This window comes from Schistocerca cancellata, chromosome 3, assembly GCF_023864275.1.
Source record: "Schistocerca cancellata isolate TAMUIC-IGC-003103 chromosome 3, iqSchCanc2.1, whole genome shotgun sequence".
NCBI lineage: Eukaryota > Metazoa > Arthropoda > Insecta > Orthoptera > Acrididae > Schistocerca > Schistocerca cancellata.
Window position 1 is genome coordinate 327,450,115 of NC_064628.1, and position 15,879 is coordinate 327,465,993.

General features: G+C 42.6%; 1 protein-coding gene across 1 annotated transcript in view; it reads right to left on the minus strand.

The window, feature by feature from the left end:
* Nucleotides 1-2,233: 2,233 nt before the first annotated feature.
* Nucleotides 2,234-15,879, minus strand: part of LOC126176713 (sialin-like) — a 55,953-nt gene continuing 42,307 nt past the window's right edge. The window contains exons 8-10 of the mRNA XM_049923879.1: nucleotides 10,714-10,955; nucleotides 4,455-4,575; nucleotides 2,234-2,329 (exon numbers count right to left, since the gene is read on the minus strand). Coding sequence (XP_049779836.1) covers nucleotides 2,256-2,329; nucleotides 4,455-4,575; nucleotides 10,714-10,955 — 437 coding nt within the window. The 3' untranslated portion in view covers nucleotides 2,234-2,255. The remainder of the gene's footprint in view (nucleotides 2,330-4,454; nucleotides 4,576-10,713; nucleotides 10,956-15,879) is intronic.

Genomic DNA, 15,879 nt, shown 5'->3' on the forward strand with positions numbered 1-15,879 from the left:
ACTGTCCAATGTCTTCTCTCTGTATATCTTCACAAGGGCTACGTAGCACTGTCTACAAAAATGTGTGGCTCTTGACGAGCTGACCGAACATTGTAACCCATTGTCTTTAACTCTCTATGCACAGTCATTTTTCTATAATGGTGGTAAAACTGAAACTCACGTGTGGTTCCTTCCGCTAAATGTGATGCGATTTTTCGCAGACATCCTTCGCAATGCTCGACGGTCCATGTCGGTCAATATATGAGATCTGCCTGGTCTTCGTTTAGTTGTGCTTGAACCTCCACGTTTCCACTTCGCACTTATATCGACATCAGTCCTCTTGAGCAGCTGTGGAAGGGTTGAAAAGTCCCCGATGACTTGTTCGTCAAGTGATTAGTGCACGTTGAAACTTTCCTGACCCAACCATTCTGCTGTTACAGCTTCCCTAGTGACAGCACACTATTCCCCGTCTCCTTTCCACCTCTCGTGACATCTAGTGGTCAATTCCTCCTGATATAACGGTGTCCGCATACTTTTCATTGGATGCTGTATGTGCAAAACATGTATTTTTATTCTTTAACGCTAAACCGGTAGAATTAGGACGATCTGTGAGATTGCAAATTTGAATGGTGTTCCATTTCTTAAATTACGGCGTTTATGTGGGAGCTTTGTGGCATGTGACAGTAATTGAGGCTATTCACTCGTGGAAGTGGCAAAAGTATAATGTTTTTGGGTTGCACACTGGCCATGAATGTTTCAGACTTTAACACTTTGTTAGTGACTGTCTCTGGACTTCAAAAGATGAATAAAATGAGCGTATTGCATCGTTGGCCGGGAGGCCCCATTCGGGGTAATTCGGTTGCCAAGTGCAAGACTTATTTCAGTCGACGCCACATTGGGCGACATGCGCGCCGGTGATGAGGATGAAATAATGATGAGGACAACACGAGACCCAGTCCCCGAGCGGAGAAAATCTCCAACCCGGCCGGGAAAGGAACCCGGGCCGGCCTGCAGGCGAAGCAAGCACGTTACCACCCAGCTAAGCAGGCGGACTCCGGACACCACTTCAGGACTTACAATACTATGACGTTGTTTCGGTGTTCGGTGAAAGCATTTAGCTGTGAGCAGATACTTAAACTTTTCTACGAGCGTTAATACTGAGGCGCTGTCGGAATTTAGAGTTACTTGTGATGCTTTTAGTGACAGACTCTGAAAAGATTGAAAGACAAATATTTCGTTGTAGATGAAGGATACTACTGGCAGATATTACACTTTCTTTTGGTTGACTGTTAATGTTTCGTGACGCTGAGGTACTTCCGGACTTAGCAATTGGGCGCCAGTTAAATAATTGTTTAAGGGCACCTGCCAGCATACGTTCGCATATATGCAAGCTGTACGTACACTGGTTATATTCCAAATGTTCAATTAGCAACCCATTTATTTCTACTGTTTGCTCGTCTGTAAGTCCATCATTCACAAGTTTGTTGTTGTGTTGGTATTACATATGTCATTTAATTTATCCATAAGTTTTTGTTGTTGGCTACCATCATTGATTTTTCTGGATTACATTCATTCACTTATTATTTAACTATGCAATTTTTCCTGACAGGATTATTTCAATTGAATAATCACTTGTGAAAAAAAGCACCCCCATGACGAGCTATCTCGGATGTTATAATTCACAAACAAGCATCAGCCCAACTCAACAGTCTGCTGGTTGCTATCGTCAGTAAGGTAGACCAGGCAGCAAAAGTAAATATAGATGAGATATTACACTGTGTTCAGTGAGTAGTGAAGCAGGTAAAATTCAATTACAAACAGTTGACAACCAGCCCGTAGATTCAAAGTATGTGTTTTAATAGTCATTCATTTTGTATGACTGCTTTCCCCCATGGACCGGGCTAGATGCCACTTGGTAGTTTTGTATGCCCTTAAATATTAGTTTTTAAATAGTGGTCTCAGATTTTTCCTAATTAACTGTTATCTTGTCAACTTTTGTAATATTTGATTTAAACTGATAGTGTTTATTCTCATGACAGTCAGAATATCACCCGGTGAACAATTATTCTCTTTAAAAAATTTCCAGCATTTTTTATTCAGAGCACACATAAATAAGGAAATTGAAAGGTTTAGTGCCACGCAGTGCTGAATGCAGTAGAGCGATTGACAAAAATAAGACAACAAATAAAAAAGTAATGAGTTTATTACATATGAATGATAATGATGAGATACAAAACTCATGAGAAAATAAATAGTGACAAATGACGTGACTTTTGTTAGAATCGCTCTGTCTCGAAGACGGGGTTGTCAAGTCCATTCTGTTGTTTTCCTTCCTCTCTGGCCTCTTCCTCTGTAAAGATAAACCAAAACATCGTAAGTGGTAAGTGAAACAAAATTTGCAAAAAAATGGCTCTGAGCACTATGGGACTTAACATCTGAGGTCATCAGTCCCCTAGAACATAAACTACTTAAACCTAACTAACCTAAGGACATCACACACATCCATGACCGAGGCAGGATTCGAACCTGCGACCGTAGCGGTCGCGCGGTTCCGGACTGAAGCGTCTAGAACCGCTCGGTCACTCCGTCCGGCACAAAATTTGCAGATTTATTTGTTAGTTACATATCCAATAGATCGTTTGAATGATTCTCTTATCGAAGTTATGTGGAGGACCTATCATTAAAATCTATAGTATTCCAGACTGCCTTCTTAGAAGCTGAGCAGCTTGGATCTAACTAACAGTAAAACTTATAGAGAAGTTTGGAATTTGGACAGAAACGGCACGTATGAAACTTCCCCTGAATGAGCTATCCAGACAGAACAAAAACCGCAAAAATCTTCCAAGCACTTACAGTCATTTATCTATGAGAAAATAATCATTGCAGATGACAATAAAGGGAAGAACATTAGAGATAGTAAGACACGGGACGCAAGTTAATTTTGAACAAGGATGGGACGTGAAATCACATTGCTCTTTTCGAAAAAATCACCCGCCACCCACTTTAAAACACAACATAACTCTGGGTGACCAGATAATGGGTAAAATCACGACCCTCCCAAATGCGAGTACACTGTCTTAAAGATCTCGCTCTGTGCAATCACTCCTGCACCACCTTCAGCGAATCGTGTAGCCGTATGCTGAAGAAACAATCTGTTGTAGCACGGTGTTGTCTGTACTTAGCTCATTTTCCAGCAGGCTTTTCTATTTAGCCTTTCGTTTTTCTTATGGGCCAATAACTTCCACAGAGTAATTTGTCACTCAGCTCTTTAGAACCAGCGCTGTAGATACAAATGATAATGTTGCAGTGATGTCGAAATTAGTAACAAAATCGTGTTGAGCTTAATGTTTCCTGACAGAATTCTAAAAAAATTGAAGCCGTCTTATGGCAAAACATGATTGACAGCAGCTACACACAGCGTTATTCTAATTAATCGTCCATACTAATTTCATGACGAAATGTGTGAATACGGAGCAGTACTGGCCGATTCATCTAAGTTGTCTGAAACGAAAAACCCCAAATAATGGGCCACTACCAAGTATGGAACTTAGCTAATTTCTTTTGAGACTGTATGGAGTGGGGTGTCTGAGAGGCAGTTAAGGCGCATAAGTGCTGGAGCTCAAATTAATTAAGTGATGATGTTTATGACACGATGACAGTGATGCAATGAAAATTCTTTCCATTGTGAGGGTGATGAGATGGGGCCTTCTGCTAACTGTGAGTTGGGATTGTGTTGATAGCAGTGCAGAAGAGGGTGTTATCTGGAAAAAATATAATCAATGTATAGACAGGCCTATGTGTGAACTGGGTTCTTAATTTGAGATGGGATGGCTAAGAAAGGCATGATTGGAAGAAACGGTAGATTACAGGAATGAATGCATGATCTGGAAAGTAAAATGACTGAAATTAAGCCGTCAAAGGACAGGGAGTGTTTGGAAATGAAGGGATGGTGTGATGCGTTGATAGAGGCGCGGTAACAGGCTACAGTTTTCAATTATGATGGAGACTGTAAGGTTTTGGGACTCAAAACTGTACGAGATGTAGCAAAGGCGAATGTTTTGAGCTGATACAAGATGCGAGTATGAGGAGATAATCGCATAGGGAAAGCGAGGTGGCGTGCAAGGATTTGACAGAGTGATAAAATTAAATAGGAGCAGAAGGCTTAGATTTGGATAGGCCAGGCGTGAGTTTTATATGTGCGGATGATGCTCGTGGTTTTCTGATTCCCATATTCGACCGGTTAGTAGTTTTAGGCTGTTGTGGGCTTTCTTTTGAATAATTATGTGGTGCAGAGACGTTGGAAAATAGGCACTTTTTGCGTAGACGCCGTTTTGTCGGACCTGCTGGGTACATGAAACAAAAAGAATATAAACGAACATCGTAGACTATGCTTTCAACGACGAGTACATTACCGTAGTCTTTCCTTTCTCATGGTACAACTTAGCCAGTGGATCTTCTGTGAGGCAGTTACGTACCTTGGGGTGGGTCGTTCCAGGGCTGCACTTTGTCCGTGGCGAGCACCACATACAGGGCGTACGTGACGAGGCCGATGCCCGCTGAGATGTAGAACACTGTATTCCACGCCGTCCGCGTTTGCTGGAAGAAGCAATGGAAGAAGCTGTTACTAGTTGATTCCAAGACCAGAGACACCAGAATCATACTACTCTTCTAAGTCTTCCACTACTGCCGAAAGTTAGATACCAGGTGTTAACTCAGCTCTCAAATATACATCGCAGCCAAATTAAAGGATCATTTTTTTCGAAACCTCGTAATTGGTTTCCATTGAAATTTCGCATAAAAGTGCCTAAATTTTCCTCCTAATGGCGCAGAAGGCAGAATTGAGCCAAACTTCAGACTTACGCTCGGGAATGGGAAACAATTATGGGGTTTCGAAAAGAACTCTCCCTCCGAACAGGCCTCCTAAGGCCAACGGTACCGACCGACGAACTTGTCTGCCTTAGCCCACAGACGTCAGTGAATGTGGATATGGTGGGGCGTGTAGTCAACACAGCGCTCTCCCAGCCGTCGTCTGTTTTCGTGGCTGAAGCAGCTACTTCTCAGTCAAGCAGCTCCTCAATTGGCGTCATAACGGCTGAGTGCGCCCCGCTGCCAATAGCACTCGGCGGAACCGAACAGTCACACTTCCAAGCCCGATTGCACCTACTTCAGATGGTCTGACGGGAAACGGTGTTACCGTTGCGGTAAGGCCGTTGGCGGGTTTCAAAAAAGAGATCCTTTAATTCTGTAGCGCAATATAAAACCATTAACGTATTTTTTATTTCTATTTTATGTTTTATATAATGTTATTTATTCACTGTTAGCATAAACGTTTCAAACGCCCTTTCCAATTTATTTTTAATGAAGCATACCGTGTTCGAGGCGTAGCGTCTCACTATTTTCAATGTTCGACCGAGCGACGTGGCTCAGTGCTTAGCACACTGGACTCGCGTTCGGGAGGACGACGGTTCAATCCCGCGTCCGGCTATCCTGATTTAGGTTTTCCATGATTCCCCTAAATCGCTCCAGGCAAATGCCGGCATGGTTCCTTTGAAAGGGCACGGCCGACTTTCTTCCCCGTCCTTCCCTAATCCGCTGAGACCGATGACCTCGCTGTCTAGTCTCCTCCCCCAAACAATCCAACCGCCAATGATCGATCGTAGATACTCTTTAGATTCGGAATAAAAATCAACAACTCAGGCGGCCATAGGCTTCAAGTATAAGAAATCTCTTTCTGCCAAAGACCTTGCACCCTTTTACTCTTCGGGTGGGTAGCACCACCTACAACCGGAAAAATCACCAGTGATCAGCGATATGAGAACGCACATGGCAATGGAAACCACTGTCTTAAAGTGACACAATCTCTATACCTAGGAAATGTAGCCTGTAATTGAAAAACAAGTTGTTGCTCCACAGTGAGAATGTTCCAAAGTAGTCCCCAATTCAAACAGACAACAGGTGGTGAAAATGAGAAAAATATTAAAAAAAGAAACGAAAGGGTAATATTCTATGAGTCTGAGCCTCTAATGCAAGAGGTCTGAGCGTGGCAGAGAAACTAGAAAATCCGAAAAATAAAATACAAAAGCTAAAGCAAGATGTAATAGGGATCAGTATTGTGAGATTGAAAGAAGATATAGATGTCTGGTGAGACGAGTACACGATAACATCAACACTATCAGAAAATGTTACAACAGGAGTAACATGCAAGAATTAATCATGCCATATCATTATGAAAAGAAAAGCAAGGCATACATTGAGTTACTGTGAACAATTCAGCGACAGGATTATTCTCATTACAATCGAAAACAAACCTACGCTAATAATCATAGTTCAAGTATACATCCGATATCGCACGGAGAACGTGAAGAGAGAGAGAGAGAGAGAGAGAGAGTATAAGATAAGTGGACATGTAATTCAGCATGTAAAGGAAGATGAAAATCAAATAATCGTGTGGGACAGAAGCACATTAGCAGGGAACGGAACAGAAGGCAGAGCTACGTGTGACTACTGCCTACATGACAGGAACGACAGAGAATTCTCCAATTCTCCAATAAATGTCAAAAAGTAATAGTAAATACACTATTCAAAAATCGCATGACCTAGAGACAAACTTGAAAAAGAAACACAAGGAGATTACAGCATGGTGAGACAGAGATTCCGAAATCTGAATTGTTATGTAAGACGCACTCAGGAACAGATATATGCTCAGATCACCAGTTAGTAATAATGTAGAGTAGGTTGAAGTTTCAGAGCATCATCAGGAAGAATAGTTCACTAAGAAGTAGTATACTGAAGTTCTGAACAACGATGTGCTTTGAAAGTTCTCCGAGAATATACATACAGCGAAAACGAATACCACAGTAGATAGTTCAGCTGAGGAGGAATGGAAGTCCCCACAAAAGGGTAATCGTATAAATTTGACAGACAAATGTAGGTATACGAAAAGTAAAGTGGAAGGAAATGTGTAACATAAGAAATACACCAACTGAAAGAGTAGAGAGGGAAAGAAAACAAGTTAATTTAAAAAAGGTACACAACAATATACGTCGCTTGGAAATTAATTAAATAAGAAAACCGAGGACGCCAAAGGAAAAACAATACAAAAAATGCGGCGAAATCAGAAAGGAATATTCATAGAAAGGATGTTCAGAATGGCCAAAATAACTTTCAGAGAATTTAAAAGCAACAGTGTCAAGGTTATGAGTGGGAAATAATTGCACTGTGAAACGCAAAGGCTTCAGCGGAGAGAGGAAAGAGTATACTGTGGGCCCCTACGGAGGTGGTACGGCAGGGGGGGGGGAGGGGGGGGGAGGGGAAGAACTCTTATTAAACGCGTTAAAAGAAAATTTGGATACAAGGGCTCTGGGCTCTGTTTCTAGAGTTTACCATAGCTTTATCTTTGGAGGACCTTCGTTGAAAGAAGACAGAATTGATAGACAAAATTTCTTCAGAATTTCTAAAATCGTTAGGAGAAATGGCAATCAAACGATTATTGGTGTATAGAATCTATGGCGGTGGAGACACCATCGAATCTTCGGAAGAGTATTATCCACGTAATGCTGAAGGTGACAAGAGCAAATAAATGTGTGAACAAGACTCCCATCTGCCTGACACCTCTTGCTTCTTTCCAGCACAGTTAAGAAGAAGGTATAGACACCAGTCAACCTGATGTGGAAGCTGGCAGGTAGTATGTGGGGAGCAAATGCGTCAGTCGTTTGCGAAGCATCCCTTGCATTGGTATACTCTGTAGCAGAATACTGCGCAACAGTTTGGCTCCTCAGCGCTCATGTAAAGAAAGTTAACGTTTATCTGAATGCAGCTATGAGAAACATTACTGCTACAGTCAGAACTACACTTTCATGCCGACTAACAATACTATCTTACATCTGCCGACTCGACGAAAGGCGGCTTTCTACCACCTTTGTCAAAAAATTTCCAAAAATGAAACAATGCCTCTTCAAGAAGATTTATTGTCGCTGCCAAGGAAACGCTTCAAATCCAGAGGACCAGCATGTGAAGTGGGAGTCAAAATTCTCTCTACAGGTTTCACCCGGTACTCTGCGTGGAAACGTGAGTGGCAAGCCATGGAAACCTAACTGTTAAAGTTTCAGGCTTTTATCATCCCAGGGAGATGTGGGCACAGCTTAATATACTTCGGACTGGAGAAGGTATGCGCAAATACAACACACACAAGTGCGGGTTTGCACTGACGGTACGTGTGACTGTGATGGTATTCAGACACTGAGCCACATGGTAAACGAGTGCCCTAACAGAAGTTTCCCTGGTGCTATGAAGAGTCTAAATGAAGCATTTGACGAGGCATGACTCCACATAACTGAGTCTTCCGATAGTCATGTGTACTGCGGACCACTGAAAATATAATGTAAATAGTTGCACACGTGTATTTTTTAGTCGAACATGTACAACAATTTTATGGTAAATCATCATACGATAATAATAAAAAGTAGCATAAATGTGATTAGCGACAAAATTAAATTCTTAAGTTGGGATCGCGTATCAGAGGAAGGAGGTGAGCTATGTCGGAAGCAAATGGACGAAGCAAGGAAGATATAAGAAGCAAACTAATAGAAGCAAAGGCAGGAAGGCTTCTTAAAGTAAGTGTGATTCCATGAGTCATAGGACTTAATCTGAGAAAAATTTTGGAGGATGTGCCTCCGGAGCACAGCACTGTGTGGCAATAAATCAGGACTGTGGTGAAATTGAAACAGAAGAGAGTGGAAGCATATGAGATGTGTGAGATGTTACAGAAGGATTCTGAAAATCCAGACTAACCATACGAAGGGACTGGTTGACAGAATGTCTATTAAGAGATCAGGGAACGAGACGGAACAGCAGAGAGCAAAAATATTAGAATTTTTTTCCTTTTATCTTGAGTCTTCTGTCAGGCGCCATGCATAACTTAACGATTTCCATCCCAGTGCTATCCGTAGGGACCGCCGAATGGAATACGACGGGGTGCTGATAAGTCCATGGCTTTTCCTAGTTAAAATGCATGTAGATTAATTTTCATGTTTCGGCATCAAAGCTTGTTCTTTACGTTTTCTGTACAGGTTTGAAATAACTGCTCTTCCTGCTCCACTATCAAGAATTGAGTCGCTGCATTTAAAACACGGCATTTCGGCACTGAAGATGAAGAGCGTCCTGGGAGACCAATTCAAGTCACATTTCCGGAAACCGTGGATACTGTTCAGTCCATGATCCTGGATGATCGGAGGTTAATTGCTAAAAAGACCCAGGACAAATCCCGAGAAGGTGTGGGTCATATTATTTGTGAGACTTTGGACATGAGAAAGCTCTCAGATAAATAGGTTCGCTAATGTCTCAGTGCAGACCAAACGTGTGAAAATGTGCTTGCTTCACAGTCCATTTTGGTCCCATTTCGCCGAGAAGCAAATAGGATTTTTGGATCATCTCGTCACTATGGATGAAACATGGACACACACTTATGACCCAGAGACCAAAGAACAGTAAAAGAATGGAGACACAGTGGTTCTTCACGCCCAAAGAAGTTCAAAACACAGAGGTCAGCAGACAAGTCGCTCGCATCTGTCTTTTGGGATAAAGATGGAATTCTACGTACTGACGGCTTACATGGTAAGACCATTACGGAAAATGACTATACTGAACCTCTCAGCAAACTGAAGAAATAACTGGTCTTCAAACGTCGGGGAAAGCTGGGAAATGGAAACTTATTTCTGCAGAACAATGCACCTTCTCACAAGGTGGCTATCACGCAGCGAAAGCTGGCAGATTTTCACTGTTAAATCGTCAAATATGCCCTCTGTTCACCTGACGTGGACCCATCAGACTATTATTTGTTCCAAAACCTCAAGAAACATCTCAAGGGAAGACGAGTTCCGAACACTGGTGAAGACAGAAAGGCTGTGGATGAGTGGTTTGCAGCACACTCAATTTTTTTTATATTTTTTTAGATGGGCTAAAGAAGCTCGAACAAAGATTCCATAAACGTGCTGAACTCAAGGAGTAATATACTGAGTGCATTTTTCTTTTCAAACTCATAAGAACATTTCTTCTTTATGAAGCCAAGGACTTACCCCTCTCGTACATACGCAACAACATATATACAATTGAGGACACTGTAAGTGTTACTCTGCGATGAAGAAACTGTCACAGAAGTGGACTGCACCAAAGTAATTGGAAGTTTGGTGAAAAAGAAAAGTTAATGTGAGGAGACCACCGCATTTGCAACTTGTTTGAAGAATTACTTTGTAACTATTAGCAGTAGTAACTCAACGTAGCCGCTAGAACGTTTGTTTCAAATATAGTGAATAAAGTTACGTTGTGTTACACGCAGCAGCAGAGATGTAACGCATTGGCCACCTTCGACATGACAGACGTATTTCCACCTTTTTTTGGAGAGGTTACCTATGCGTTAGACTCCTCCTTTCCATAGCGGAGTTAATTCTGTCTACGATGGATGAACCTTCAATCGAGACGATTTCGGACTGCCGAATACCGAAATGGTTGTTTTATAAAATTGCCGGCTGTTTTCCCTCTCCATTCCTGTCCAATCCGAGATTGTGTTCGGACCTCGTCATCGACAGTGCATTAAATCCTATTTTTACTCCGTTTTATTATTTGAGATGTAGCACATGACTTGATACCATGCATTTTCCCTGGGAGGACACGCAACGAAATCTTCATCTTACGATAAGTTTTTGGATGTTTCAATGCTATCAAATCTGAACTACTTACGTTGCCATTCGTCAGCCATCCCACGACGTACGGTGCCAAGATACCAGCGGCGTTTGCGAACGTGTTAGAGATGCCGAGCATGGTGCCCGAAAAGTTGGGCGCGATGGCGAGCAGGTTCATGGAATTGCCCGTGTACTGCGCGCCCATGCACAGGCCGTTGATGGCGAGGAGGGCGATGATGCCCGCCACGTCACAGCCCACCAGCGTGATCACGATCAGCATCAGCGCCGGTGGCACAGCGGCTGCAAGTGACACCACCACGTCAGTCATGTGAAACGAGAATCATATTCGCATTTGAGAATATTACGAAACTTCCGCTGTACTACGCAATGGGCGTGTATAGCGGATAGAAATGTACTGTATTCATGGAAGATTACAACACACACTTCGCTAGATGACAGTACTATATACGTTATAACTTGTAATAGAATATAGACTTTTTTTTCCCTTTATTGTAATTTCATGCCTCAGATGAGGCGGGCCAGCAGCAGCCTACATACACCGCTCTCCGGCCAATAGATACAACAGATAGGCATAGAAGACAGAAAACATAAAAAGCATGGTAACACGAGGTGCATTCAAGTTCTAAGGCCTCCGATTTTTTTTCTCCGGACTGGAATGAGATAGAAACATGTGCATTGTTTTAAAATGAGGCCGCGTTCATTGTCAATACGTCCCAGAGATGGCAGAACCGTACGGCAGATGGAATTTTACCGCCAGCAGCGAGAATGAGAACTGTTTTAAATACTTAAAATGGCGACGTTTTCCTTACTTGAACAGCGTGCAATCATTCGTTTTCTGAATTTGCGTGGTGTGAAACCAATTGAAATTCATCGACAGTTGAAGGAGACATGTGGTAATGAAGTTATGGATGTGTCGAAAGAGCGTTCGTGGGTGCGACAGTTTAATGAAGGCAGAACATCGTGTGACAACAAACCGAAACAACCTCGGGCTCGCACAAACCGGTCTGACGACACGATCGAGAAAGTGGAGAGAATTGTTTTGGGGGATCGCCGAATGACTGTTGAACAGATCGCCTCCAGAGTTGGCATTTCTGTGGGTTCTGTGCACACAATCCTGCATGACGACCTGAAAATGCGAAAAGTGTCATCCAGGTGGGTGCCACGAATGCTGACGGACGACCACACAGCTGCCTGTGTGGCATGTTGCCAGGCAATGTTGACGTGCAACGACAGCATGAATGGGACTTTCTTTTCGTCGGTTGTGACAATGGATGAGACGTGGATGCCATTTTTCAATCCAGAAACAAAGCGCCAGTTAGCTCAATGGAAGCACACAGATTCACCGCCACCAAAAAAAATTCGGGTAACCGCCAGTGCTGAAAAAATTATGGTGTCCATGTTCTGGGACATCGAGGGCGTAATCCTTACCCATTGCGTTCCAAAGGGCATTACGGTAACAGATGCATCCTACGAAAATGTTTTGAAGAACAAATTCCTTCCTGCACTGCAACAAAAGCGTCCGGGAAGGGCTGCGCGTGTGCTGTTTCACCAAGACAACGCACCCGCACATCGAGCTAACGTTACGCAACAGTTTCTTCGTGATAACAATGAAGTGATTCCTCATGCTCCCTACTCACCTGACCTGGCTCATAGTGACTTTTGGCTTTTTCCAACAATGATAGACACTCTCCGTGGCCGCACATTCACCAGCCGTGCTGCTATTGCCTCAGCGATTTTCCAGTGGTCAAAACAGACTCCTATAGAAGCCTTTGCCGCTGCCATGGAATCATGGCGTCAGCGTTGTGAAAAATGTGTACGTTTGCAGGGCGATTACGTCGAGAATTAACGCCAGTTTCATCGATTTCGGGTGAGTAGTTAATTAGAAAAAAAGTCGGAGGCCTTAGAACTTGAATGCACCTCGTACATGATGAGCATTACATGATATATTAAAAGCCGTTCGACGGAAGGCGCGGTACAGAAAGGTTGTCACCAGCAGAACAGACGATGACAACGGAGAAACACTGACGCACGGAAACACTGGTGACGATCATCGGCGGTGCACTCACAAAGACTCTGATGAAAGGGGGGGGGGGCTGCCTGCAGGTGGAAGGAAGAGGTAGGAAGGCGGGAAGGAGGGGGGGGGGGGAGCCAGTTGGAGGAAGAGGGCAGAGTGGGGGGAGGAATAAAGACTGCCACGCGTACGTTTATATACTGAGGTGATAAGTCATGGGATAACGATATGCACGTGCACAGGTGGCAGTAGTATCGCGAACACAAGGTATAAAAGGGCAGAGGACTGGCGGTGCTATCATTTGTACTCAGGTGATTCATGTGACATTCCATTTCGGAAATCGTTTGGGAGCTGAATATTGCGAGATCCACAATGTCAAGAGTGTACCAAAAATACCAAATTTTAGGCATTACCTCTTACCACGGACAACTAATGGCCGACGGCCTTCACCTAACGACCAAGAGCAGCGGGAATTGGGTAAAGTTGTCAGTGCTAAGAAACAAAGAACACTGTGTAAAATATCTGCAGAAAAAAATGCGAGATATACGACGAACGTATCCGTTAGGAGAATGCGGCGAAAATTGCCATTAATGAGTTTTGGCAGCAGACGATCGACGTGAGTGCCTTTGCTAACACCACGCCTCTCCTGGACTCGTGACCATATCGGTTGGGCCCTAGAATACCGGAAAACCGTGGTCTCGTCAGACGAGTCCCAATTTCAGCTGGTAAGAGCTGATGGTAGGGTTCGGGTGTGACGCAGACCCCACGAAGCCATGGGCCCAAGTTGCCAACGAGGCACTGTGCGAGCTGGTAGAGGTTTCATAATGGTGTGGACTGTGTTTACATGGACTGGACTCGGTCCTCTGGTCCAACTGAACCGATCATTGACTGGAAATGGTTATGTTCGGCTAATTGGAGATCATTTTCAGCCACTCACGGTCTGCGTGTTCATTGAATCTTTATGGATGACTATGCGCCATTCAGAACATTCTGGACAGTTCGAGCGATTGAATTGGCCACCCAGATCGCCCGACATGTGTCGCATCGAAAATTTTGTGGACATCACCGAGAGGTCAATTTGTGCACGATATCCTGCTTCGGCAACACTTTCACTATTATGGACGGCTATACAGGCAGCATGGCTCAGTTTTTCTACAGGGGGCTTTCAACGACTTGTTGAGTCCACTCCACGTCGAGTTGCTGAACTACGCCGGCCAAAAGGAGGTGCGACACGATATTAGGAGGTATTCAATGGCTTTTGTCACCTCAGTTCGGAATACACTGATGTGCAAGACTTAAGAACGAAAACTACTTTCACAAGATGTGTCATTGCGAAATAACATAGTTCGAATAAACTTGGACAATACTTAGAAATAAATACTACAGTACCATGCAGCACAGAAAGTACCTGAAAGAAATACCCAATGAGAAAAACATTGACACTTTTATTCGAAGACAGTAATTGCACTGAGAACATCACGATTCATGACGGCCCCCTGGAAACTACAAAAGACGGGACATAGTTGTTAATAGCGTGTCTTAGCACTACAGACAGCAATACATGCTCTGCAACGCGCTCGCGTGCTGCTCAGAAGACTAGTAAGGAGTTGTTGTGGTCGGGCTTTTCATTCCTCCATCAGCGCGGTTAACAACTGCTGGATATTCGTCGGTGCACGTCGATGTGCTGCAATACGTCTGTTCAACGCATCCCACACGTGCTCTATAGAGCTTAAGTCGGAAGATTTCGGGCAAAATGATCCCTCATTTTCATTCATTTCCACCTAGCAGTTAATATGTTATGTTACATTATCTAGTTCGTTCTTAAGTTTTGTAGAGCAGAGTACATATTGCACTTTGCTTTTATAAAGTTGTATTCCTGCTGTCTTTGGCATTCAGTTAACACGCTTTTCACGCATATAGCGGCTCTTATATTTCCAGAGTCGGGACTCTCGTTATTTACCTTTTTTTTCAGGCTGTTGACCTCTACGTAACTCTCACACCAAATCCTCAATAATTTCTTTGGTATATTTTTGTCTTCCTCTGCTCCTATTGTGTCTCCCCTTCACTGCTTCTTCCAGCACGGTGTTAACTATTCCTACATGCCGCAGCAGATGCCCCACTAACTTCTCCCTTTTTCTGTAAGTGTCTTCCATACCAGTCAAATGCAAAATTTCTAGGAATGAATATTGATTCTCAGTTGAAGTGGTGTGAACACACAAAGGTGCTTTCAAACAGAATGTCATCAGCATGTTATGCCCTTAGAATCCTATCATCAGTGTGTAACATGCTGTGTCTTTTAGTTACATATTATTCATATGTACCCTCAATTCTTAGCTATGGCAATCTTTCTTGGGGAACAAACTCACAAAATATGAACAGTTTTCAAACTCCAGAAAAGAGCCATACTGTTCAAAACCCTGGGGATTTTAACTGCTCCAGGTGAATACATTTACTAGTCAGTTATACACATCAAAAATAACATTGGTAATTACTGCACAAACAGCTCTGTCCATGACCATGCAACAAGAGATATACTCAACGAACATTTACCAAGAAAAAATAATATAAAACTCAAAACAGCATTTTCTACCAAGGAATAAAACTATATAATAAATTACCAAAAGAGATTAAAGAAATTGCAAATATACACTTCTTTAAAAAGGCAGCTAAAAAGTACCTGTTATGCAATACATTTTATACATTGAAGGATTACAAAACAGAGTATGGGTTTGATAAAAAAAATTTTGTACAAAAAAAAATAATTATTATAAAACATCCAACATTCCACTTAACACCTTCACTTTATGTTTTTTCCTTCTTTTTTCCTTTCTAGAAATACTTACCCCCAAGCTATCCATAGCACAGTACTAACACCTGCTCCTCTTCCTGAACTCAACACCTGACACATTATGGAGGGATGCTGATGTGTGTGTGTAGTGAGTCAAGTGTTATGAAACAATGAGTGTATAGTGTGTGCAGTGACTGATAGTGAGATATGAGTGAATGGTGTGGCATTACATTATGTAATAAGTTACTTGTAAAAAAAGTATCGTATACCAGGAGTAAATCTAATGATTATTTCTAACTAGAAGTCTGTAAATATTTGTGTATACGAATTAGATAATTTTAAATTGGTCTAAACTTGTAAATACTTTGACATGTCCTATATCCTTGTAAAAAGAGATCTACAGA